General features: G+C 36.7%; 1 protein-coding gene and 1 long non-coding RNA gene across 2 annotated transcripts; both read left to right on the forward strand.

The window, feature by feature from the left end:
• Positions 1-12,049: 12,049 nt before the first annotated feature.
• LOC139784449 (serine/threonine-protein phosphatase 6 catalytic subunit-like) lies at positions 12,050-16,650 on the forward strand (the record flags this gene model as incomplete). Its single annotated transcript, XM_071723635.1, has 6 exons — positions 12,050-12,226; positions 12,481-12,643; positions 12,720-12,799; positions 12,877-12,982; positions 13,107-13,268; positions 13,355-16,650. Coding segments are annotated over 6 exons (879 nt in total), but the record flags the coding sequence as incomplete, so codon positions are not given.
• A 7,089-nt stretch (positions 16,651-23,739) lies between these two features.
• LOC139784458 (uncharacterized) lies at positions 23,740-24,910 on the forward strand. Its single transcript, XR_011721567.1, has 3 exons — positions 23,740-23,843; positions 24,305-24,452; positions 24,535-24,910. It is a non-coding gene; the product is annotated as an uncharacterized lncRNA (long non-coding RNA).
• The last annotated feature ends 868 nt before the right edge of the window (positions 24,911-25,778 follow it).

The raw sequence follows: 25,778 nt of genomic DNA on the forward strand, positions 1-25,778 counted from the left end.
ATCTGATTCCTCACGTAAAATTATATATAATTTTATATAATTATATATATTAATATATTTTTATATAAATGAATATATAATTTTTCTAAATAAGTAAATCCTAAAATATATAAATTTATATAATTATATATAACTAGCTTGATACACCCGCGTGCTTCGCTACGGTATGCGAAGGATTCTATAATTCACCCCCGAATTTAGATTTGCCCCTTTAGGGGTTGATTAGGGCAAAATCTTGAATTATGTTTTTAAACACTTGTATGCGGGTAACCTTTGTAAGCAAAAACCAAGTCGATGTCTCATCAGGCCCAAGCAGGGAGAAAGTCGTGAAAACACATCTTACCCCTATTCACCCCCTTAGGGTTCAAATTTCTAAAAATCCCTTCTTAGTGGGTGCTTACGTTATGAGAGGAATACACTCTCCAAATTTCATGTTTCTAGGTTCAGGGGTTTCGGCTGGGCGTTGATGAGTCAGTCAGTCAGGACATTTGTCTTTATATATGTAGATAGATATATAATTATATATAATTTTATCTGTCAAAGATATAGAAATAATGTACATGCAGTTAAGAAAGATGCATGCGCGCGGTAGCTGTCTTTCCGTGATAGTTTGCAACGACGCCACTAGGCGGCGCATAATGGTAAGACTAACGCGTAAGTAAATTTCAGTTGGGGGCTAATATAAGCAGGCCTCCTGCGAAGCAAAATCATGACATCCGCGAGACATCTATCTTTGTCAGCAATACAACGCAAGACTCACCCAACACTGTCTTGATGCAAAATAATGCAAAAATTATATATCTATAATTTTATATAATAATATATAATCCTTTTTGAAAAATTGAAAGTAAACCTTAATATAAAGTTATATATAATTATATAAAATTATATAAAAATTTGTAGAATTATATATTTTTATATATAATCAGATAAAATTATATCGTGCCAATTTTCATATATAATTATATATAATTATATATGATCATTTATATATAATTATATATGATTATATATAATTTTTTTTTCCCGGGCACCCCTCCCTCCTGCCCTTTTCTCATTACTTCCTCCATGTCCGCCAACAGCAATATAAACAGCAGCGCACTCAGAGGGCATCCCTGCCTTACTCCTTTGACTGTCCAAAAGCACGGTCCTTTCTCTCCATTACATCTAATCACGTTTCTTGTTTCCTTATACAGCTCTTTGATTCTAACTCTCAGCCTTTCGCTTATTCCTTTCTTCTCCATTACCTTCCATAATATTTCCCTATCAACTGAGTCAAATGCTGCTTTCAAATCTATAAATGTTGCCACTAGCTTCCCTTTTTCTTTGTTAATCGCTCTTCCTATTACATAATTCAATGTGTATATATTTTCTATCGTTCCTTTTCCTTTCCTGAATCCTGTTTGCGTCTCCGGTATTAGCTTCTTCTCTTCTACCTCTTTTTCTAGTCGTTTTGCTAAAATAGCTGCGTATATTTTGTAGCTCGTGTTCATCAGCGTCACACCTCTGTAGTCTTCTGCTTCTTTTCCTTCCCCTTTCTTTACTATTGGTACAATTATTCCTTCATTCCAGTCTTCTATCATTTCTCCTTTCCTCCAGGCTATGTCACATATCTTCCATATTGCTTCCTTTAATCTGTCTCCTCCGTTTGTCCATACCTCGTTTGGTATTCCATCCGTTCATGCTGCTTTTTTATTTTTCATCTCCGCTATTACTTCTTCTATCTCCTCCCTCCTTATTCCCTCCTGATCTTCGTTACCATCTCCTGTTTCTTGTTTTTCCTTTTCTGTCTCCTGCTTCGTTCCTACACCTCCTAGTAGCTTCTTAAAATGTTCGGTCCATTGTTCTTCGCTTATTTCCTCATTCACCTCTTTTCTGTGTTTTCTTTCTCTATTTATGAATCTCCAGACCTCCTTTTCATTTTTTGCATCCTTCGCTTCTTTTATAATTCGTTCTTTTTCCTTCTCTTTTTTTTCTTTTATTTTTTCCCTATATTCTTTTCTCTTCTTTATATATTCTGTTTTTTCTCCTTCCCCCTTTTTCCATTTTCTTAGCTTCTTTTTTGCTTCCCTTCTTAGCTCTGCGCATTGTCCGTCCCACCATCTATTTTTTCTCTTCGCTTTATTATCTATTCTAATTTCTCTCCAGCTTGCCGCTCGTGTCACTGCGTTCTTTATTTCTTCTATGAGCTCCTCCGGGCTCGTTCCATTTATAGTTTTTTCTTCGATCTTCTCTCTATATCTTTCTGCCGCTTCTTTAGACCAGTCCATTACTTTTTTTACTTTCTTCTCTTCTCTTTTCCCTTCTTCTATTTTCTCTGCTACTTTTAATACTACAACATATTGATGATCTGATTCTATCTCCTCTCCAACTCTTACCTCTTCTGTTCTTTCCCATAGCTCTTGATTTCCTATTACATAGTCTATTACTGTCTCTCCTCTCCCTCCGGTAAAGGTGAATTCTCCTTTTTTATCTCCCTTGGTTCCATTCAATATTCCCAGCCCTTCTTCTTCCAGAAATTCTATCAGTTTTCTTCCTTCTGCATTTATTTCTTTGTCTTTTGATCTTCTTTCTTCTCCAAAGATGTCCGTGATTCCTCCTATTTCTCCTGTTCTTGCGTTAAAGTCGCCTCCAATTATTATTCGCTCTCTTATACCTCCTTCGTTCGTATATCCTTTTATTATTCTTATTTTTTTGTCAATGTCATTATTTACGTATACGCTGATAATCTTCCATTCTCCCTCCTTTGTTCTTACAATTCTTTCCACTATTCCTTCCTCTTCTCTCTCTATTCTTCCTTCTACTTCAAGCCCCTTTCTTACTCCGGTGATTATCCCTCCTCTTGCTCTTCCTCTCTTCTTTTCTCTTGTCGCCGACTGACATTTCCATATATATCTCTCTGGCATTATTCTTTTTATTTTGCTCCACTCTTTTTCTTCCACCCACGTTTCCAGAAGCGTTATTATGTCCCATTCTTCCACTACCTTCCTGTTAGGATTTTGACACAGGATAAAACTGATATTTCTTGGATAGTAATATATTTCTCAGTACAAGAACTCGTTGCAACGGTATAACGAAAACGGAAGTGAAAGAAGGGCGAGAAGCGCCACACACTCAGAGAGCAAGAACTAAAAATTAACATAGAGCGCATTCTCATACCAATAACGTAACATAGTCATAGATTAAATACATAAAACATATATGCAACACTTCCCCTTAATCTATGATAATTGACCTTAGTCTATGTTCAGCCCTAGAGCTCTTACGCAATTTATGTGCTTTACATTTGATAGACCCTTGGTCAATACATCTGCTGGCATTCGCTCGGATGGTACATATTGCACTTCAATACGGCCGTTTTCGATACATTCTCTAATGAAGTGGTACTTAACATCTATATGTTTTGTACGGCTATGATGAACCGGATTCCCTGACAACTTAATGGCGTTTTGATTATCATTAAAGATGATAATTCTCTTTCCCTTTTCTTTTCCTAGTAGATCGGAGATAAGGTTTCCTAAATATAACGCTTCTTTACTCGCTTCTGTTAATCCTCCATATTCAGCCTCAGTAGAGGACTGAGTGACTAAACTTTGCTTCTTACTTTCCCATGAGATGAGACATTCACCCAACTTAAACACATATCCTGTGTAGGATCTTCTATCAATTCTGTCGCCTGCCCAATCAGCATCTACCCAGCCTATGAGATTAAAATCTTTATCCTTACATTTCTTAAACTCCAGACTATAGTGAACAGTTCCTTTTAAGTAGCGTAATACTCGTTTCGCACAGTTCCAAAGCTGTTCAGTTGGACAGTCATTGAAACGATTTAATGCACTAACTACATAAGATATGTCCGGTCTAGTGTTTATCGCGAGATACATCAAACAACCTATTAGATTCTTATAAGGTACATCTTCAGCCTTCTCTTTAGCTTCAGATATAATTTCTAAAAAGGATGTTTCCGTCGGACTTCGAACAGGATTACATTCGAACATCCCAAATTTCTTAAGTACAAAAACAATATACTGTTCCTGATCAAGATGCAAAGTCCCGGCAACTTTATCTCTACTGATTTTCATTCCCAGGCATTGGCGTGCTTCTCCCAAATCTTTGATTTTAAATTTAGTATTAAGTTGAGCAACTAAATCTTTCATTCCTTTTTTATCATTATAAAGTATATAAAAATCATCCACATACAGGCATAAAATAAGAATAAGGTTACCAATTTTCTTAAAATAAACACAAAGCTCTATTATTAAACGCTTGAAACCAAGTTCCAACAACGCCTCATTTACTCTTTTATTCCATGATCTAGATGCCTGTTTTAAGCCATAGATGGATTTTTTAAGCAAACACACCCTTTTCAAAAATTCAGCGTCTTCAATTCCTTCTGGGAGTGACATATAGTATATACTACTTCCTCAACCTCACCATGCAAAAAGGCAGTAGTTACATCGAGATGATTAATTTCTAAATCAAATTGTACAGTAAGTTTTATTTACTAATGTAAATAAAATTCTTATTGTAGATCGCCCGACTACGGGTGAGAAAGTTTCGAAATAGTCAATACCATAGCACTAATTATAGCCTTTGGCTACGAGTCTAGCTTTATAACGCACACTTCCATCACATGCACGCTTGACTTTAAATACCCACTTGCACCCTATTACTTTTACATTCACTGGTGGCTCCACTAATTCCCAGACCCCATTATCTTGCATCGACGACAGTTCTTCTTTCATGGCCATTTTCCATTGTTCTTTGTCTGTCTTTTGCATTGCTTCCTTTACACTGCATGGATCATCCACGTTGCTTATGGCCGCATACATCACATAATCAGGGTACTGCTTAGCTGTTCGTTTTCGCTTTAGGTATCTTCCTTCAGGCTCAGGTTCCGGAATAATTTCTTCCTCTCCAGTACTGTATGTTTCTTCCTCACTGGTATTATTAGTTTCTATCTGAATGTTGTCTGGTGCCTGGACATCTTCCAACTGTTCTACTAATTGTAGATGTTCCTCTTCATCATTATATTATTCATTTCCACTTCCACGGAGTTCGAATCGATTACTTTTCTTACAGCTGGTTCTTTCATGTCTTCCTTATCAGACTCTTCCTTGATGCTATTAGTATCAGGATCTTTTTCAGTTTTATTCTTCTTGTAATTTTCCAGAAAAATCACGTCTCTTGCTCTGATGACTCTTCTTGGCTTCTCCGGATCAATAAACTTATAGCCTTCTTCACAGTATCCAACAAATATGGCCTTTTGCCCTTGGGATCCCATTTAGTACGTATCTGATCGGGAACATGTATATAAGCAGGACAGCCAAAAACCTTTAAGTGACCAAGGTTTATCTTCTTACCGGACCATTTTTCTTCAGGTACCATCTGAGCCACTGCTCTGTGCGGTGCTCTATTTTTAAGGTACACAGCTGTTTTACACGCTTCAGCCCACATCTTCTTTCCTAGACCAGAATCCATGAGCATGCTTCTTGCCATTTCGCAGATTGATCTATTTGTTCGTTCTGCAACCCCGTTTTGTTGAGGGGTATATGGTACCGTCAACTAATGAGCAATACCATTTTCTTGTAGAAAACATTGAAACTTCTTATTAGTATATTCAGTTCCATTGTCCGAACGAATTGCCTTAATTTTCAAGTCAGTTTCATTTTCTACCTTAGCTTTAAATAATTTGAACTTTTCAAATACCTGCTCTTTAGATTCCAAGAAATAGGCAAAAATTTTTCTTGTAAAGTCATCTACAAAGATGAGCATATACCTTGCTCCTCCTACTGATACTTCCGACATAGGGCCGCAGGCATCTGTATGAATGAGTTCCAGCTTTTGCGACGTTCTTTCTTCACCAGCATTTGTAAACGGGAATCTATGCTGCTTCCCCTGAATACAGGATACACATGGTTCGTACGATTTATTTCCAAAAGAGATACCTTCCACCATGCCATTCTTTAGCAGATTCATCCCCTTCTGACTCAGGTGTCCAAGTCTTCTGTGCCATAGCTCTCTCAAGTTTTCTTCAGCAGAAGACACTAACGCAGCATTCTTGGGTACTGGTTGACATGGTCCAGTTTGTATATACCACCTTCTTCTGATCCAGTGAGTACAGCCTCCCCTTTTACGCTGCATTCCGTCTCTACAAAGAACTGACAACCTGCAGAACTAAATAATACACATAAACCATTGTTCACAGCTTTAGAAGCAGATAATAAATTTGCAACTAATTTCGGTACATAAGTAACATCTGAAATTACTCTAAGATCCCTAGCATTTACATTTATTACTGCGTTTCCTTTTCCAGCACTTGACAGTTTCTTATCATTGGCACAGGTAACCTCTAAGTCCTTACTACCAACTTCTTTCATGTCATGCAGCCAGTCTTTTCTTAAAGTCATGTGAGATGACGCACCAGAGTCTATGTACCAAACATTCGGATTAAAGTCTGACGATGAACCTAAAGCAGTCAAGAGAGTCCACTCTTTATTCTTTTTTTCATCGCTTTCTTTGGCACTGGACTTCTCTTTGGATTTTTCTTGCTGTTTCTTTAATTTAGGACATTCATTCTTGAGCCGGGATTTAGTTGCACATTTCGGGCCGATTCCCGAGGCGACGCCTCCTATACCCCCACTACCGCTCGAGGCTCAGCGGCCGAGCCGCCGATCGCTCACGTGACGCGTCATCTCAGGAGCGTCGCGCGTGCTATAAGCATGATGGAACTGTAATCTCCCCCGAATAATATTAAAAAGTTAGTTATATAGAATATATAATTATAATTAGGACAATAGTTTCCGCGCCACCCATAGGGTACTATTGCTGACGCCTTTTTTTTCAAGTGGTTTTCCCAGTAGGCCTATTCCACTAAAAAGAAAAATAATGTGAAATTTATTAATGAACGAAAGAGCTAGCTCGCATTAATAAAGTTAATGATTTATCGTTTAAGTTTAAGGAAGAACGTTTATCGGTTTTTATGATTTCCATTTTCGAAAACGAGCATTCATATAAGAATGTGGATCCAAACATGGAAAAAAATTCGAAGACCAAAATTTTTAAGATTAGGGTAACTTGAATTATTTAAAATCTTAAAAAAGTCCGCCTCTTTTTCTGGACAAGTCTTGAGGGAAAGATCATGTTGCAAATCGCAAAGTTCCTCTTGAAAGTCTAAATTTTGTTCTTTGATTCCCGCATTGAGAGGATATTCGAACAGAATCAAGTCCCTTCTAAGACTTTCGAAGTCAGTAAAATGCGTGTCGAACTGACTTATCAATGAGTCAATTAAGTGAATGTTTTTTAAAATTACAGCTTGTGCCGTATTCTTCGAAGAGAATTTGGCAAGAGAGATAGAAATGGAGAATACCTTTTTCCAAATGATTTTTAAATAAAATTAATTTTCTACGAAATGAATCAATATGACTAATTAATTGACATATTGTTTGGTTGGGCTTTTGCAGCTTTAAAAATATTTAAATGATTGGTTACATCTGTGATAAGAGCGAGTTCACAAAGAAACCGTATTTACGAAGAGAGATTTAAATTTCCTACGTTAACTATACCGCGTATCTATGCCGCGCATTCGATATGCAATTGTTTTGATTCCTTCTTGTTTTCCAACCGTTATTGTCGCTGGCGGATCACTTCGTGAAACGTGGATATAAAGTGCGTGGATATAAACTCTTATTATTCTTCGTTATTCTTATATTTCTTCGAAAAGTTATAAGGTTTGTTTTTTGTATAGTTTTTCCTTAAGTGTGCGTGCTAATGATTGTGTAATTTTTTTGTCAAACCAGTACGATGGCCAGTGAGCAAAGGTATGAACAACATTTTGATAAGAAATGGGAGGATAGTTTTTTTGCACTTATTGGCAATCACACGGTGTGTATTTTATGCAAATATAAACCTGCTGTTGTGAAAAAATTTGTCATTGAGAGACATTATGAAAAAAAACATGCAAGTGAATATTCAAAATATGAAGGTCAAGAAAAATGTAATTTAATAGAGGGTTTAAAATTGATTTATCAGGAAAGTTCCAGTTCTAATGATAATTCTAATAATGCTAATTCTTCGGTAAAAGCTGTTACTGCATCATATGCTATTTCGCTTCTTATTGCCCAACATTCTAAACCGTTTATGGAAGGTAATTTTATAAAGGAATGTCTCATCGAGGCAGTAAAATCATTCGGCAATTCATTGACGCTTGCTGAAGCTGCTAGCATTCCTTTAAGTAAAAAGACAGTGGCAGCAAGAATTACTGATATTGCTTGTTCGATAGAAGAAAAACTAAAATTTTTGTTAGCCAGTTGTGCTTATTTTTCATTATGTTTAGATGAAAGCACCGATATTGGACATGTGAGTCAATTGAGTATTTTTGCTCGAATTGTACAAAACGATTTTTCACATGTCGAGGAGCTCTTAGATTTTGTTCCATTACATGACACAACAACAGGTCTAGATATTTTTAAAGCCGTGGAAAAAACTCTTCAAAAATTGAATACCGATTTTTCGAAATGTTCAGCCATAGTAACAGATGGCGCAAAAGCGATGGTAGGTCACAAAATTGGTTTCTTCGGTCAAATAAAGCAGCGCAATTTAAAATTCCCCCTTATTCACTGTATTATTCATCAAGAAGCATTATGTGGGAAAGCTATAAAATTGTCTGCAGCCATGAAAACTGTTACAAAAATCATCAATTCAATAAAAGGCGGCCACAAGTTTCTTTCTCATCGAAAATTTCAACACTTTCTCGAAGAACATAATGCACTTTATACAGATGTACCCCTACATTGTGAAGTCCGATGGCTCAGTGCTGCAAAATGTTTAGAAAAGTTTTTTGCGATAAGAAAAGAGATCTTCCTTTTCTTGCAAGAAATGTCTAGTGGCAAAGATAATGACATTAAATCTCTCTCCGAAGATACGGAGTTTCTTTGTGAACTCGCTCTTATCACCGATGTAACCAATCATTTAAATACTTTAAATTGAAAGCTGCAAAAGCCCGACCAAACAATATGTCAATTAGTTAGTCATATTGACTCATTTCGTAGAAAATTAATTTTATTTAAAAATCATTTAGAAAAAGATGCTCTTCATTTCTATCCCTCTTGCCAGATTCTCTTCGAAGAATACGGCACAAGCTGTAATTTTAAAAAACATATTCAGTTAATTGACTCATTAATAACTCAGTTCGACAAGCGTTTTACTGACTTCGAAAGTCTTAGAAAGGACTTAGTTTTGTTCGAAAATCCTCTCACTGCGGAAATCGAAAAACAAAATGTAGAATTTCAAGAGGAACTTTGCGATTTGCAAAATGATCTTTCCCTTAAAACTCGTCCAGAAAAAGGAGCGGACTTTTTTAAGATTTTAAACAATTCAAATTACCCTAATCTTAAAAATTTTGGTCTTCGAATTTTTTCCATGTTCGGATCCACATACTTATGTGAATGCTCGTTTTCGAAAATGAAAATGATAAAAACCGATAAACGTTCTTCCTTAAGCGATAAATCATTAACTTCATTAATGCGAGCTAGTTCTTCTAACATTCCTATAGATATCCCATCTATTGTAAAATCATGTAAACGGCCTAGAAAATCGACCAATTAGTAAATGAGAGTAAAATAAAGAGGAACAGAAATGCATTCTGCGATTGGCGCAGTAATTGCAAATAAAATGCATTCTGCGCAGTGCGCAGTGATGAGAGTAAAATAAAGAGGAACAGAAATGCATTCTGCGATTGGCGCAGTAATTGCAAATAAAATGCATTCTGCGCAGTGCGCAGTGATGAAAGTAAAATAAAGAGGAACAGAAATGCATTCTGCGATTGGCGCAGTAATTGCAAATAAAATGCATTCTGCGCAGTGCGCAGTGATGAGAGTAAAATAAAGAGGAACAGAAATGCATTCTGCGATTGGCGCAGTAGTTGCAAATAAAATGCATTCTGCGCAGTGCGCAGTGATGAGAGTAAAATAAAGAGGAACAGAAATGCATTCTGCGATAGGTGCAGTAATTGCAAATCAAATGCATTCTGCGCAGTGCGCAGTGATTACTTTATCATTCAAAGGAAAAAAAGAAAAATACATATTATCTTTTCAGTGGAGTAGGCCTACTGGGGATACCACTTTAAAAAAAACGCGTCAGCAATAGTACCCCATGGGTGGCGCGGAAACTATTGTCCTAATTATAATTATATATTCTATATAACTAACTTTTTAATATTATTCGGGGGAGATTACAGTTCCATCATGCTTATAGCACGCGCGACGCTCCTGAGATGACGCGCCACGTGAGCGACATGCCGCTGAGCCTGAGCGTAGTGGGTATAGAGGCGCTTGAATGTGTCGGCTCTGATTTAGGACATTCATTCTTGAAGTGTCCTTTGCCACCACATCCATAACACTTGAATTTCTCTTTAAGATTCTTCTTGGTTGCTTTCTTGCCTTTGGTGTAAAGAACAGATTCCCCCGGAGATACTTCTTGCAAACTATTTCTTAAATCTTCTTGTAGCAGCTTTCTCCGCACCATTTCTGTCGTTATTTCTGTTCCAGAATTTTTCAAAGCCATTTTCATCGGCTTATATTCTGCTGGGAGACCACGTAACATTACCACTGCGATTAAATCATCATTCAAACCTTTGTTAATGTCTGTCAACTTCTGTGCCGTTGACATAATCGCAGTAATATAGCTTTGCATGCTACTATGTTTTTCAAGTTTCTGGTCCAGCAAATAGTCAATCAGGCTTATTCTACGATTAACACCTTTGTCTTCAAATACCTTTGCGAGTTCATCCCAGGCATCCTTCGCCTTGCGCGTATTCATTACAAAAGGATAGAGGTTAGTTTCGACACTTAGGCAGATTGTGGTTAGAGCTTCGGCATCCTTTTCCGGATCGGGAGTCGCGCCCGCACAATAAGCCTCCCCAGTCACATATTCCCAAACCTTCTCCCGCATCAATGTCATCTTCATGGCGAATTTCCAGGTATTATAGTCTTCTGACCCTTTTAGTTTATTGATGCTCGGCAAGATTATGCTTCTAGCCGATGCCGACGCTTGAGGCGTTTCGTTAGGCATATTTCTTTAGTCCACGCGGTCAGATAACCTCACTTTATATATATACCACGGCTTAATCTTATTCAAACTGTATTCTGTCCAAAAACCAACTTTCGCAGTGACCACAGATATTCTAGCGTCTCTGGGCCCATAACCTGTTAGGATTTTGACACAGGATGAAACTGATATTTCTTGGATAGTAATATATCAAGAGACACGGTAGTGTCTCGCGCCAAGTATACGCGGAGCGAGACCGACCGTGACTCTTTTACGCGACGCGACGGGTTGCGAGTACTCGAGATGTTGAGATCTCGATAACGAGTGAACGGATCAAGTTCTAAGTAGGCTTGATCGATAGCTTGGGGTCGAATTAGGGGGGGGGGGGTTTCTCTTATAATATTTCCGCTACGTGCCCTACGAGCGGAGATATTGCGACGCAAAGTCGAAATGTGAAAAATTTTTTTTAAGATACGGAGATACGTCGTCGTCTCTCAATCAATATAACATATATATATCAGAAAATGTCACTTTCACTTTTTCGACACTGGCGGCTAGCGGCGTTAGTATCGCAGTGCAGTGCAGTGCAGACAGTGCGTTTAGCGCGCTGTCATCAGTCAGTTCATCAGTTAACCTATTCTCGAGAGACACGGTAGTACGCGCGGAGCGAGACCGACCGTGACTCTTTACGCGACGCGACGATTAATTCAAGGTAATTGTTTTATGTAATTATCCTATAATTAATTATCTTATTCTATATATTACTGTTACTTATTTTACTGTTTATACTACGTTTACGTGAGTGTTTACATAGGTTAATAACCTATTATATTTATTTATATATTGACGGCAGGGAGCTGATACTGAGATCAAGGAGTCAAGGAGCCTGTTCACACGAGGCGTTTCTGCCGCGCGATTGCGGCCGCGCGTTAACGTTTGCACGAGCCGCACGCTGTCGCGAGGTAAGGTGCGACAACACGCGTACGCGAAACGGCAGTAACACCGTAATCGTGCCGGCGATATACTGAAAATTGAATTGCTTCGTGCTTATCTGGAGATTTCGTATCCCTACATCGTATTACCACCGCTGCCGGAAAAGAAGGTTCTCTACGCTTGGCAGAAAGTGACGACTGACACGTTCGATCCCGACTTCGTTGATCGCAGAAGAGCTGGACTCGAGGTACGTTTCCGATTTGCAATTATAACAGTATCGTGCGATGAATGTTGTACTAACCTCAAAGTCGGAGCATCCTTGCTCACCGCTACGGGATCGACGTAAAGTTTTAGCGGATTTTAATCTTCCGAATTAGCGTCGCAACAATATTAGTCTTCCATTATCTATTGCCTCACAACTTTTCGATTTTAATGTTTTGTAGCTGTATAGTTATTTGTACACAATCGTGATATTAATATACATCAGATTGTTCATTACAGTTCTATGATTTAGAGGAACTGTTTCGTAACGGTGGCCCCGTGCCAGATACAAATTACATATTCCTGGGAGATTTTGTCGATCGGGGCTACTATAGCTTAGAAACGTTTACTCGTCCGCTCACACTTAAAGCTAAATGGTCCGACAGGATAACGTTACTACGCGGTAATCACGAATCTAGACAAATCACGCACGTTTATGTGGATTTTACGGTAATTGGTCTCTTCATTTTCTGTTCTAGATGAATGCCAAAACAAGTACGGCAATGCTAATGCGTGGAAGTACTGTTGTAGGGTATTTGACTTGCTCACAGTTGCTGCCGTGAGTATTTGTATAAAATATTTTTTTAAAAATTGTAACTTCACTTTTGATTACGCTCGAATAAAATTCTGTTTTAGTTAATTGATGAACAGGTTCTTTGTGTACACGGTGGATTGTCTCCAGCTATTAGAACACTAGATCAAATTAGAACGATTGAAAGGAATCAAGAGATTCCACACAAAGGTATTAATTGTATAAAGTGATATGTCATTGCAAAAGTTACATAATAATAAAAGTTACATGACTGGATATTTACTGTTATTGTACAATAATAATAAAATGTCGTTGCTTAATTGCCATATTACAGGTGCTTTCTGTGATTTAGTCTGGTCCGATCCAGAAGATGTAGAAACATGGACAGTAAGTCCGCGTGGTGCAGGCTGGCTGTTTGGCAGCAAAGTGACTTACATGTTTATGGAAGTGAATGATCTTAAACTCATCTGTAGGGCGCACCAATTAGTTCAGGAAGGTATGTCTTTGCTCAAATATTTCTGTCGCAGATTTTTTTAAATATCTCAGAAGTATGTATTGATGACGCATATTTTTATCGTGCAGGTTATAGGTACATGTTTAATGACAAACTCGTCACAGTGTGGTCAGCCACAAATTATTGTTATCGATGTGGTAACATAGCTAGTATCATGCAGTTCACGACAGTGGATCAGAGATCACCCGTGCTGTTCCAGGCAGTGCCTGATTCCGAGAGAGTAATCCCACCTCTAACGCCCACTCCGTACTTTTCGTGATCTATCTTAGTGGCTCATCTGTACGGATGCGGAAGAGAAATGTCTGTGTCTAGACTCTACGGAATCACATGATTTGATTGGCCGGATCCAGGCTGGTACCATGATTCATGACCCGGACCCACAGATTCATGAGATTATATACATATTACTTTAGAAAATTTTGATTCCCTTAATAGAAATTATTTGATGCGTTCTACGATCAAAGTACGATACTTAGAGAGGACTGAATTGTCGTGTGATTGATCTTATTCAGGGAATGTTCTTTAGATTTTTTAAGAACTTTATCAGGTTTTACATGTTGTAAAGCTAACTTTTATATATCTACATAGTATCTGTCATTGCATCAGCCTGATTTTTGTAGCTCGAGAAAAAAAACGATATTTTGCATCAGAGCAAATGTGAACATTCTGTGGTCTAGACGCTTTTGCTACTATGTACATTCTGTAGAGCATTCATATCTCAGAGCAGCATTCTGGACTTTAATGTTCAAAAGACTAAGAGCTTTTAAATAATTTATGAGCGCGAATAACGCAAATAGTCCAGTGCTGTGTGTGAATATAAAAAGAAAAGAAAAGAAATATCACGTTTAAACATTCCGGCAAAAGGTACACTCTCTGAGTACAGTGAATGCTTCTCTGACATTACAATCGTTGTGCGTAGAATTCAGGTTTATTAAAGCGTGAGCATATATAGTACTGTTAAGGTCTTCCTGAACATATAAATGATCTGTTGCTGGTACTGTTAGGTACTGTGTGTGCTGCGTACCGTTCTTTTTTCTTCTAAATGCGCAATTGGTGTTCTTAGCAAGAATCGTAAATTCGGCTCTTTTTCGCCGAAGTACAAATAGCGTGTAGCAGTAGCCAAAGTTTTCCTGCTTAGATAAGGAAATCCGATAGCAGGATCGTTATAACATCTGTAGAGAGTTGTCTTATTATTTTTATGCACATGACATTTTTTTACGCTTAATTTTAAGAAATTCCGAGCTCAAATATTGTCTTTAAACTACCTTGACACACATTGATGTTCTTTTCAAGAAAGATATCCACCGTTCGTTCGTCACACACACACTTCTCTCTTCTATATATATATGTACAAAGCAATATTTTCAAATACTATTGCATCCTCCGAATCTTTGTACAATTTCCAATATCGTATGCCAAATCGCTGTCGTATTGAATAATCGTAATTAGCTAATTGTTATAAGTTCATTAATGTAGGGAGCAACTTGAAAAGAAAAAAAAACCGAGACCCTTAGCAATGTGCCTCTAAATTAATAAGCGTTTGTGTAATATAATGATACGATATTGATATGACATAATTAATGGAAATGCACCGGCCATTGCGTATCATAAGCCTGAATTTTGACCATCGATTTTTGCTAGCTCACGATAATTCCTAACCGATCACAGACCCGACAAATACGGCATTGGCATTGTGGCACAGGCTGTCAAGTTGAGACTACTCTATTTTGAATTTTGTGATATAGACCGAAAGAGGCGTGTGCAATGGTCATGTCGATGTTTATAACGACTCTCCTTGTCGCACCATTCGAAGAGGTGTTTTGCGAAGACCCGTTATTCCAAGAAATGTAATAAACTTTTGAACAGTGCCTTCAGAACTATAACACGACGGTCTACTAGAAGTATAAATGCTTTCTTACTGACAGATAATCGATAGACAAACTAACATAAGGACGAAGAATCATACAAATATCAGAGCTTAACGGAGAATGTGTATGAGGAAATTTTTTATCATTTTTTCTTTTTATTCTATTTCATAAGCCTTCCGCTATTGTTTTGGAACGAGCCTTTGCTTTTTCGCGAAATTTTTCTACGATATTTACGTTTTACGATTTTACTACCTTTTAGGTCTACTCTTACAATTTTACATCACGCGCGCGCGGTATATTCTCTATTTGTACTACATTTATTATAACGTAAAATTACAATTGCGCGATACTTTACGCGAGTAATGTATTACATTAGGTAGAGAGGAGCGCATCTAGAACGAATTGGGACACGGAGCTTGCGTTACAAACTCGACTCGCTACATTTGCAGCCTCCGAGTCGTGAAACGGTTTCGCAACGACGGGAACGCCCTACGTGCGGTACGGATATCATTAGAAATCCTTAAAAAAAAAAAAGAAAAAAAGTATTAGCCTCTGTATCTATTGGGGTGTTCTCGGCGTTTTGTTTACCGGAATGCCTCTGTCTGTGATCGCTTTAATCTTATCGAAGTGTCCAAGCGCTTGCGGCGACTCGATATTAATAATCGGTAAGCTCGCGAGAGAGAGAACAAATAAAGACAATTTGCAAGATAAAAATAAAATAACGAAGACTAATTTAGCTTAATGTGCTCCGTGCGGGAGCTTGAACACTGCGCATAATCCTTAAAGATCTCACAGGTAGACACCATTCTAAAACGATCATCATGTACCTTGAAAGTATAGACTTTGTTATATTAATGTAATGAAGAACGTCTGTAATAAAAATGCGCAAAAAATCGCACTTGATCGCATTGTCAATAATACTCGAAAAAAAAAACAAAGTGGTAGTATTATACCTCGAAATAACACCTTGTACATACTGTTTATAAAATGCGTAATACTACAAAAAGGCGTGATATCCGTACAAAATTACCTTTTTTAAAATAGAGAAGAACACGATCGCATAGTGCAGACCAAACGCTTTGGACCAAACGCTATGGTACATGAGCATATTTACAGTTCGAAGACCAAGAGGCAGAGCCGCGGAGATACGACGACAAGAAGAAAGATGTCGTCAGCTAACTACCATTGGGGTAGACGAGGCAGAAGACCGAGACAGTAACATAATTATTTTTAAGCCGTATTTTTAAGCAGTAACATAACCCGTCAGTATTATATATTCGTACCTCTGACCATACACATATGAACACACACATACAAAGTGAATATGTGAATATGCTACGTTTCTTATACATACATGAAAACATAATTGCTAAATAAACATTTAATAAAACTATTATATTGTTGTTATTTACTTCATACTTACCAAATCAAGTTTTATTTAATATGTATAATCTATTGTAACTGTAAATAAATATATTATTTACTGTATAATTAAATGCTGGTACATTCAAGAAATTTGTAATTCTGACCTGGATTTATATCCTGTCTAAACTACACATGTATGTTTAAATTGATGTTTTACCTAGTTATTGCACCAATAATGTTTAAATAAATCGTAGCTTTAGTTTTTAACGCAGGAAAATAAAATTTAACGTTTAAGCGCTAACCAATGTTGATGCATTTTTCTGAAGAAATACTTACATATTGATTTTGTTGCATATTCGAAATCTAAAATCCGAGCATGCTAGAAGCACTTTCATTATCTTCAATGTGTCAGGTATTTTAAAAGAACACTAAATTTATCTTTAAAAATAGGCAAAATTCAAGCAGCTGTAACTTTGTTAAAAATGAACAAAATTTAAATTTAAAAAAAGGATTTTAAAGCTTGAAATCTCTACTTTTGAAAGTTTTTATCGTGGATTGAATAAGAAATGAGCATTTTGACTTTGATTGCTCATAACTTCCTTAAAAATCATCGTATTGCAATTCAAAAAACAGATTCTTAAAGCTGAAACTTTGCTTTATTGAACGGTATAATTGCCAAATTTTTTAAAATAACAAATAGACATAATACAAATGGATGAAAATAATGTAAATTATTTTTAAATGCAGAGTACTTAAAAGTACAAAAAAACTTAAAGAATAAATTTGTTTTATTTGTATCATGTCTACATGTTATTTAAAAAAATCTATTTTCTTAGAAATAATAGTCTGTAACACCTTTAGCTTTATAATCTGTACATACTGTTTGTAAGATATACTCTTTATAAGACTAGTTAGAAGAGGATGCGTAACACTACAAAATGCATGATATCAGTACAAAATTACCTTTTTCAAAAAAGGTAAAAAAAAGGCGCCAAGTACACGCGTGGTTGTTACCTCGAAAAAAACCAAGTGGTAGTATCATTAATTTTAAATTAAAAAAAAAATAAAATCTATTCTAACCTAGGTGGTAGTAGCTTTAATTTTTCTTAACAAAATTATTATATTACAAAATTGTTACTTTATTCAATCTAAGTGATATCTACCTAAAAAAACTTAAATAACAAGTGGTATCTATTTAAAAAAAATATGTGAAATCTTTTAATACTGCGCCAATTACAAAGAGAGAATATATATAGGTATATATATACGTATACACCTTAACAAAATTATTATTATATCACAAAATTGCGTTACCAAACTCAACCTAAGTGATATGTTATTTCAAAAAAATATATGAAATCTTTAAATTACGCCAACTACAAAGAGAATATATATATTGCTTTGAAAAATAATTGTAGTGCAACTACTCTTAAAAAATAAAACAAAATTGTGTTACCTAACTTAACCCAAGTGGTATGTATCTTTGTATTATTAATAAGGGTCTTTCTATCAACCCAAGTGGTAGTAGTTTTAATTCTTCTTGATAAAATTATAATATTACAAAGAATCATTTTAATCACAAAAAATTAAAGAGGTAACATTATAAAATAAAAATATTTAATTAAAATAAAATAAATAAATTTTTCTTGTAAAAAACTTGGCGCTGCTTTTTTAAAGTCAATCCAGACAAATTTGCATAGCGCATAAACATAAGCGTAAGAAATTGATTGGTTTATATATATGTGCAAAAGGAAATAGACCAATCCATCTCTTTATGCATATGCTTATGCACCTATGCAAGTTTGTCTGGATACACCTTAAAAAAGTAGCGCCAAGTTTTTTACAAGAAAAATTTATTTATTTCATTTTAATTAAATATTTTTATTTTATAATGTTACCTCTTTAATTTTTTGTGATTAAAATGATTCTTTGTAATATTATAATTTTATCAAGAAAAATTAAAACTACTACCACTTGGGTTGATAGAAAGACCCTTATTAGGAATACAAAGATACATACCACTTGGGTTAAGTTAGGTAACACAATTTTGTTTTATTTTTTAAGAGTAGTTGCACTACAATTATTTTTCAAAGCAATATATATATTCTCTTTGTAGTTGGCGTAATTTAAAGATTTCATATATTTTTTTGAAATAACATATCACTTAGGTTGAGTTTGGTAACGCAATTTTGTGATATAATAATAATTTTGTTAAGGTGTATATGTATATATATACCTATATATATTCTCCCTTTGTAATTGGCGCAGTATTAAAAGATTTCACATATTTTTTTTAAATAGATACCACTTGTTATTTAAGTTTTTTTAGGTAGATATCACTTGGATTGAATAAAGTAACAATTTTGTAATATAATAATTTTGTTAAGAAAAATTAAAGCTACTACCACCTAGGTTAGAATAGATTTTATTTTTTTTTTAATTTAAAATTAATGATACTACCACTTGGTTTTTTTCGAGGTAACAACCACGTGTGTACTTGGCGCCTTTTTTTACCTTTTTTGAAAAAGGTAATTTTGTACTGATTTCTCAGTACAAGAACTCGTTGCAACGGTATAACGAAAACGGAAGTGAAAGAAGGGCGGGAAGCGCCACACACTCAGAGAGCAAGAACTAAAAATTAACATAGAGCGCATTCTCATACCAATAACGTAACATAGTCATAGATTAAATACATAAAACATATATGCAACACTTCCAAAACTCTTCATTTTTCCCTTATAGCCCTGCTATGTTCCAGAAGCCTACTGTCATTCCCGCTTGCCCTTCTCCTATCCGTTTCTTCCCTCCTTCTATTCTTCTCCTCTTCCTTCTTCCTCTTCTCCTCCGTACATTCTTTTTCTCATTTTTCTCCTGTCTCTGCTCCTCCTTGCTCTCTCCGAAACCTTTTTCCGTCTTCCAGCTTTTCTTCGCTTTTATTCCATTTCTTTTCGTGACCGTCTATCCATATTTTTTGATATCCTAAAGTTGCTCTTTTTCTCTTTTCTCTCTCCTCCTTCACTATACTCCATAATTGTTTTTGGATTTTCCTCTCCGTTACTGTCATGTTATCATCTATGAATATCTTTTTTTCCTTCCCCATTTCCTTTCTCTTTATTATTACCTCTCTCTTGTCCTCCCATCTATTCAGCCTTACTAGCGTCATTTTGTTCTCTCGGCTGCCAATTACTTGTACCTCGTCCACTTCTACCTTTTTTTTTGGCAATTTCTTTCAGCAACTTTTCAATCTTCTCTCTTCTCTCACTTCCTTCTTCTATTTTCGCTCCTTTTATTATTATATTATTTCTTCTTCTTTTCCTTTCGTCTAATTCATTTTTTCTCTCTATCTCTTTCATTTTCTTCATCAGCTCATTGCTCTCCCTCTCTCCTCCTCTCTTCCTTTCCGCCTCCTCCATTCTCTCCTCCAGTTGTTTTACTCTGTTTTCTATACCAGTTTTCTGCTTTTCCCATATCATTTCACTTTTTCTGTATTCTTCTCTCAGATCTTGTATCTCTTTCATTAGTTCCTCTTTATCTTTCTTTCTTTCTCTCTCTTGTTTCTCCAATTTTGCCAGTATCTCCTTCAGCATTTTTTCCGCCTCCATGCTTTCCTCCTTCCTTTCCTCTTTTTTTATTTTGCTTGGCGGTGATCTGCTTAATCTTTTCTCCTTATTAAATCTTTCTAGGATTTCTTTCTCGGCCTTTTCTGTTGCTTCTCTCTCCTGCTCTCTTCTCCTTTTCTTTATGTAGTCTGTAATCGACCCTTGGCTTCCTGTTCTATCTCTTGTTCTTGACAGTTCCGCTGTCCTCGCGTGTTTACTCTCTGTGCTCCTACCTCCTTTAATCGTTTCTGTATTCTCTTTCTCGTACTTCTCCTCACTATTTTTACTCTCTTTACCCTCCTCCTTCTTCTCCTCCATCAGCTCCCTTTCCTGCCTTTACGGTGATCCTAGACTTCTTGTTTACTTCCTATGCCACTTCTAGATTCTACGAGCCTCTCCTAACCTCAAAATTATCGCCGCTACACAGATTCGAAAATCTCCGGTCTGCGTCCTCTGCACTGCTTACCTTCTTTTCTCTCTGCCTTATTGCAATTTGCGCATGCAACTGTCTGAAAAACAGAATCGCCCTAAGGCGATATCACGGCAGAATATTTCTAATAGATTTATGCGAATGATATGCGTGTTTCTCCTTACTTACTCGATCGGTAACCCCGAATTTTTCATACATATGGATACTGAAATATTCCAAAAATCTTTATCCAATTATTTCTGAAGAAATTGTATCTGAGAAATTATATATATATTTTTAGAATTTTTTGTAAGTCCCAATTCTTGTAAAATTTCTGAAAAAATATGAGAAGTTTTTGATATTATTGAAGACCTTCATGCAGTATGTGGTCTTCAATAATACCACTATAAACGCGATCACGGAAGCTCCAAACATTCGAAATATATGTAAATCGTAATACATACTATAAAACAACGCTGGAGATCCCTTTTAAGAAAATAACTGAGTAGATCAAATTGTCTCATTATTACCTACATAGCAAAATATAATTCTGATCCAGTTTCTGTCTCAGAAAGAACAAAATGTACTAGTGCGTTTTGCCATCTCTGCACTGTATGATATCTCGGAGGTATCACAAAAAATATTAGAGCCAAGTATCTCACAAGCTCGCCTTTTATCCTAGTGCGTAATGATTTTTGCTTACGAGAAGGTACTGGCGCATGTATGCGCATGTTACTAGCGCTCGCTTGAGCGAAAATTTTCTAAGTCCCTTCACGACATGTTGCTTTCGCGCCGCGGTCATTACCTCCGGCGCAGCCCGAGCAAAAGTTTTCTAAGTCCTCTCGCGGCGTGTTACTTTTGCGCCGCGGTCGTTACCTACGGCGCAGCCCGAGCAAAAGTTTTCTAAGTCCCCTCGCGGCGTGTTGCTTTCGCGTCGCGGTCGTTACCTCCGGCGCAGCCCGAGCAAAAGTTTTCTAAGTCCTCTCGCGGCGTGTTGCTTTCGCGCCGCAGTCGTTACTTCCGGCGCCGCCCGAGCATGTTTTCTAAGTTCCCTTGCGGCGTGTGGCTTTCGCCGGGACGAATCGGTACGACATCCAAGTCCTTTCGAATTGTTTTATTGGCTACGAATAAACTTAATTGAGTTGATTTTTATAAAATATAAGAGCTAACTGTGAATCGGCCATATATTCGTATGCAAATGTTGCAGAGATATCTTTTTCAAAGATATAATGTGAGACATTCTGTGAATATCTGAAAATAAGATATCTCCGATTTGACTTAAAATTGTAAGCATAAAGATATCTGGCTATGTCTCAGATATATTTTGCTGTATGAATAATGTAGTCATTTTGATGTCATTTTGATGTCAACGTTGTAACGGCCTAACTTTGTTAATCGAACGCGGACTAGCTCGCCGGATCAGGAGTTCGATAGAAGGCCCAGAGACAATAATCAGCTTGTAATGCACACTATAACGTTTATTCGTTAGGTGATATATACAATGGGGTAGTTACCGGGAACGGTAGTGCATGGGCACTCGGCGCGGCATTACTAGATACTAGATATATATACAATGCGGTATTTCAAAGATCGGTAGTGCATGTGCACTCGGCGCGAGATTACGGATTACGGGAACGCGGGTTTACGAATACAGAAACGCAGTATGTACAATGATCGGTAGTGCAGGTGCACTCGGCGCGGTATGACAGGATAACGGGTCGCGGTATTTACAACGATAGTGCATGTGCACTCGGCGCGGTATTACAGACTCCCGGATCGCGGTATCTACGGAGAAACGACAGCGCGGTGCATTTACCGTGTCGGGTGTTCCACCGGCGGGAATACGCGGTGCCTCGAAGGCATGGATCTAGGATTCGGAGCCCGGGGCTGCGGTGGTGAGAGTACTCGCCACGAGGCCGAGCGTGCTCGACCCCGCGGGACCGTGGCCGTTGGGAGTTCGTTGGCGGGACGTCGGGGACACCTGAGAGTACTCGGTCGAGGCGCAGAGCTTTGAAGCCCGTTTGTGTGTCGCCCTAGGAGTCGTAGGTGAGGTAGGCTTCGTCGGTTTAGCGGAATGCTCGTAGGTAGACGAAGTGTCGTCTTCGTGCGGAGCGCCGGTTTATATACATCCTGGCGCGCCGGGTTCGGTAGGAGGGAGGCCGATCGTCAGGCGAGCCGCGTGGGGGTACGCTTACGCGCGCTCGCCTTCGGCGCGGATCGGCTCCTTCCGGCGCTTGTCGGCGCCGTGCGGGAAGGCACCGGTGCGGCGTTTTACCCGCGCACACGGTGCGTTTCGTAGCGTTTAAAAAAGGTGGGCGCACCGCGCCCTGTCCTCGCCCGACAGAGGATCAGTCGGGCGGCATCTGGCGGGGGGTGGCCGGGAACGATGCTTGGTAAAGGGGTGTATCGTTACAACGTGATTAATCGAGTTTTTCCAGCATAACACTCAATTATATTATCTAAAAATTCATTTCCACTTTTCCCTATAATGTTTCATTAAGCACAACGTCAATCTACATGGTGTCAATTTTTCGTCATATTGATCTATTCCTTTGACGCAATGACGACAAACGACAGTTTTGACGTCATTTTGACTGGGCTGTTTTCACTGGGCGTTTGTATTCGAAGAGAGATATTTCTTTTCCATAGAATAACATTATATCTTACAAAGTAAATTATTTTTTATTGTTTTATTATAATTAGATCCAAAATAAAGGAAGAAAAAGAGCTTGGTCAAAATAACTAGCTATTGTAAAACAAAAATCCTGTTGTCTATATTGTTCATTTAGCAATCTAAAAACTAGGAAGTCACAGTATTATATGTATATTGTATATGCTTCACGCAGAATTTTTATTCCCTCAGTACCGCTCGGTCAGTGATTTGTCCTTATAAAGAAACGAATAAAAAGATTTCCAACGTTTTATTCTTAATACAAAGTTATTTTTTATTCCTTTCCTCATTTGGAACTTCAATTATTGCCTATCTGACACTCACGATTTTGAATTTACTAATTACTATTTCCGTCCTTGTCCCACCACATAGTACAGTTAGTACACTGACCGATGGCAGCGACTCTTGCGGTCACAAAGCGAGTTATTTTCTTCGTCGCTAAGACGACCATCCCCACCACTAGAGTTTCCAGACCTGTGTGTAAGACCGTGCTGGCAGTCTATGATTATATAGTCAAAGGTATTAGTTATAACCTAGAGATAAATAGTGACAGTCGTGCCAGATGTCAAATAGTGATAGTGATCATCAACAATATATACATTTTATCGCAGGGAGCTGACGCCGAGAAGATGTTTAAGAAGGAAGGTATATCCAAAATTGCACACATACGTACATATATATGCTGTCTTGTAAAAGTTAAAGAGAACGAGAAAGTGATTTGTAGCGCAATTCGTATTGTAGGCAAGTTAAAATATTAATTGATTAGAGTCCATTATATTATGATAGACGTTGATTTTATATCTTGGTGTCTGGGAATATTAATTATTTACGAAAGCAATAATAACAACAAAATAAATTTTGGTAAATTTTATATTCGTATTCAGCAATTTCTAACATTTTAAAAAATAATTAAATTAAATATGTTCTTCTCACACACACAAAAAATATAGACTCTAAAAGGATTAATTAATATTTAATCGAAATATATCATAATAAAAATTATAATAGCAAAGTTTTTGGAAGTGCAAACCAGTTTATATTTTTAATGCAAACTTTACCTCGAATTTTTATATTTATTGTCAGTCATCAGAGGTTTTTTTCTGCAGATATTTGAAGACTGGCGGATAATGGATTTTCTAGTGATTGAGCGCATACACGATTCTCTTTATTTAGATACTAACTTTTTGAATTCTGTTACACTGAGACTTTACTTTGGAGTATGGCAAACTCTTTGGTAATGAAATTTTTAACAAGGTAAGATTATGCAATATAATTATAATTAAATTATCATTTGGGAATATTACTATATATAACATTAACATAATTATTTTTTAAGGTAATTATGAAGAAGAGAGACTTCCTTACCGATTTGGCTGAAACTTCACAATTTTTGTATTTTGGTGCGTAAAACACTGTAAGTTAAAACTGTCGCTCTAAATTTTAGGAAAAACTTTATTAAATACTAAAATTGACTGTTGCGTGGTTAGGATGTCTGTTATACCGACATGATGTAGACGCACATGATCATGCGTAGTGACGTGCATGGAATTATAGTATAGTCCAGTACAACAGCAACCTCTCATAATAGTCTGGCGCCTTACTTCAATTGTGTGCTATTATTTGACTTTGTATTTATATAGACTTTTCAATATACCAATTATTTTCTGCATTAACTTAAATTTCTATTATCTTTTTTAACCATATGGTTATATTATTTTCTGCTTTAAAAAGAGCATAAACTCTATATCTATTATCTTTTTTAACCATATAGATAAAAAAGATAATAAAAATAGAGTTTATGCTTTTTTTAAAGCAGACAATAATTGGTAAATTGAAAAGTCTATATAAATACAAAGTATAATAAATACAAAGTCAAATAATAACATAATTAAATTAAGGCGTCAGTCTATTATAGGACAGGTTGCCGTTATACTGTATTATTATTGTAATTTTATGCACTTTTACGTCATTACGCATGATCATGTGCGTCTACATCATGTTGGTATGACAGATATTCTAACCACGCAACTATCAATTTTAGTACTTAATAACTTTTTTCCTAATTGAGAGCGACAATTTTAACTTATAGTACAATAAACGGATTAATACATTTTATATTTGTATTTAATTACGTGTTTGGTGATAATTATGCTCGCACTTCCAGTGAACGATTTATAATCTCATAGTATTAAATAAGATAAACGCATTATTCGTGTCTCATAGATCTGCATTTATACTCTTCTAATAACATATCATTAATAAGTAAACTAGCGAGGGAAGTGACGATTTCAAGAGACCCAAATAAATCATTGTCATCCTAAATTATCAGTGTTTTTAGTGCAATACTTTACACATGGACATAGATAATAGAGGAAAGTGCCCTATTATGAGACAGGATCCTAATATGAGATATGTTAAGCTAAAAGGCCCTATATAGGCTCTATCTGTTGATCCCACCATGAAAAAACCTCGCCATCTCATATTAGGATCCTATCTCATAATAGGGCACTTTCCTCTATATGTTTAATATCGATCGCGTAATCCTTTTTTAATATTAAAAGCATTCTATGAAGATATATA

This window comes from Temnothorax nylanderi, unplaced genomic scaffold, assembly GCF_030848795.1.
Source record: "Temnothorax nylanderi isolate EJ_2023f unplaced genomic scaffold, tnyl_v1.0 TNYL_tig0630_pilon, whole genome shotgun sequence".
Classification (NCBI taxonomy): Eukaryota; Metazoa; Arthropoda; class Insecta; order Hymenoptera; family Formicidae; genus Temnothorax; species Temnothorax nylanderi.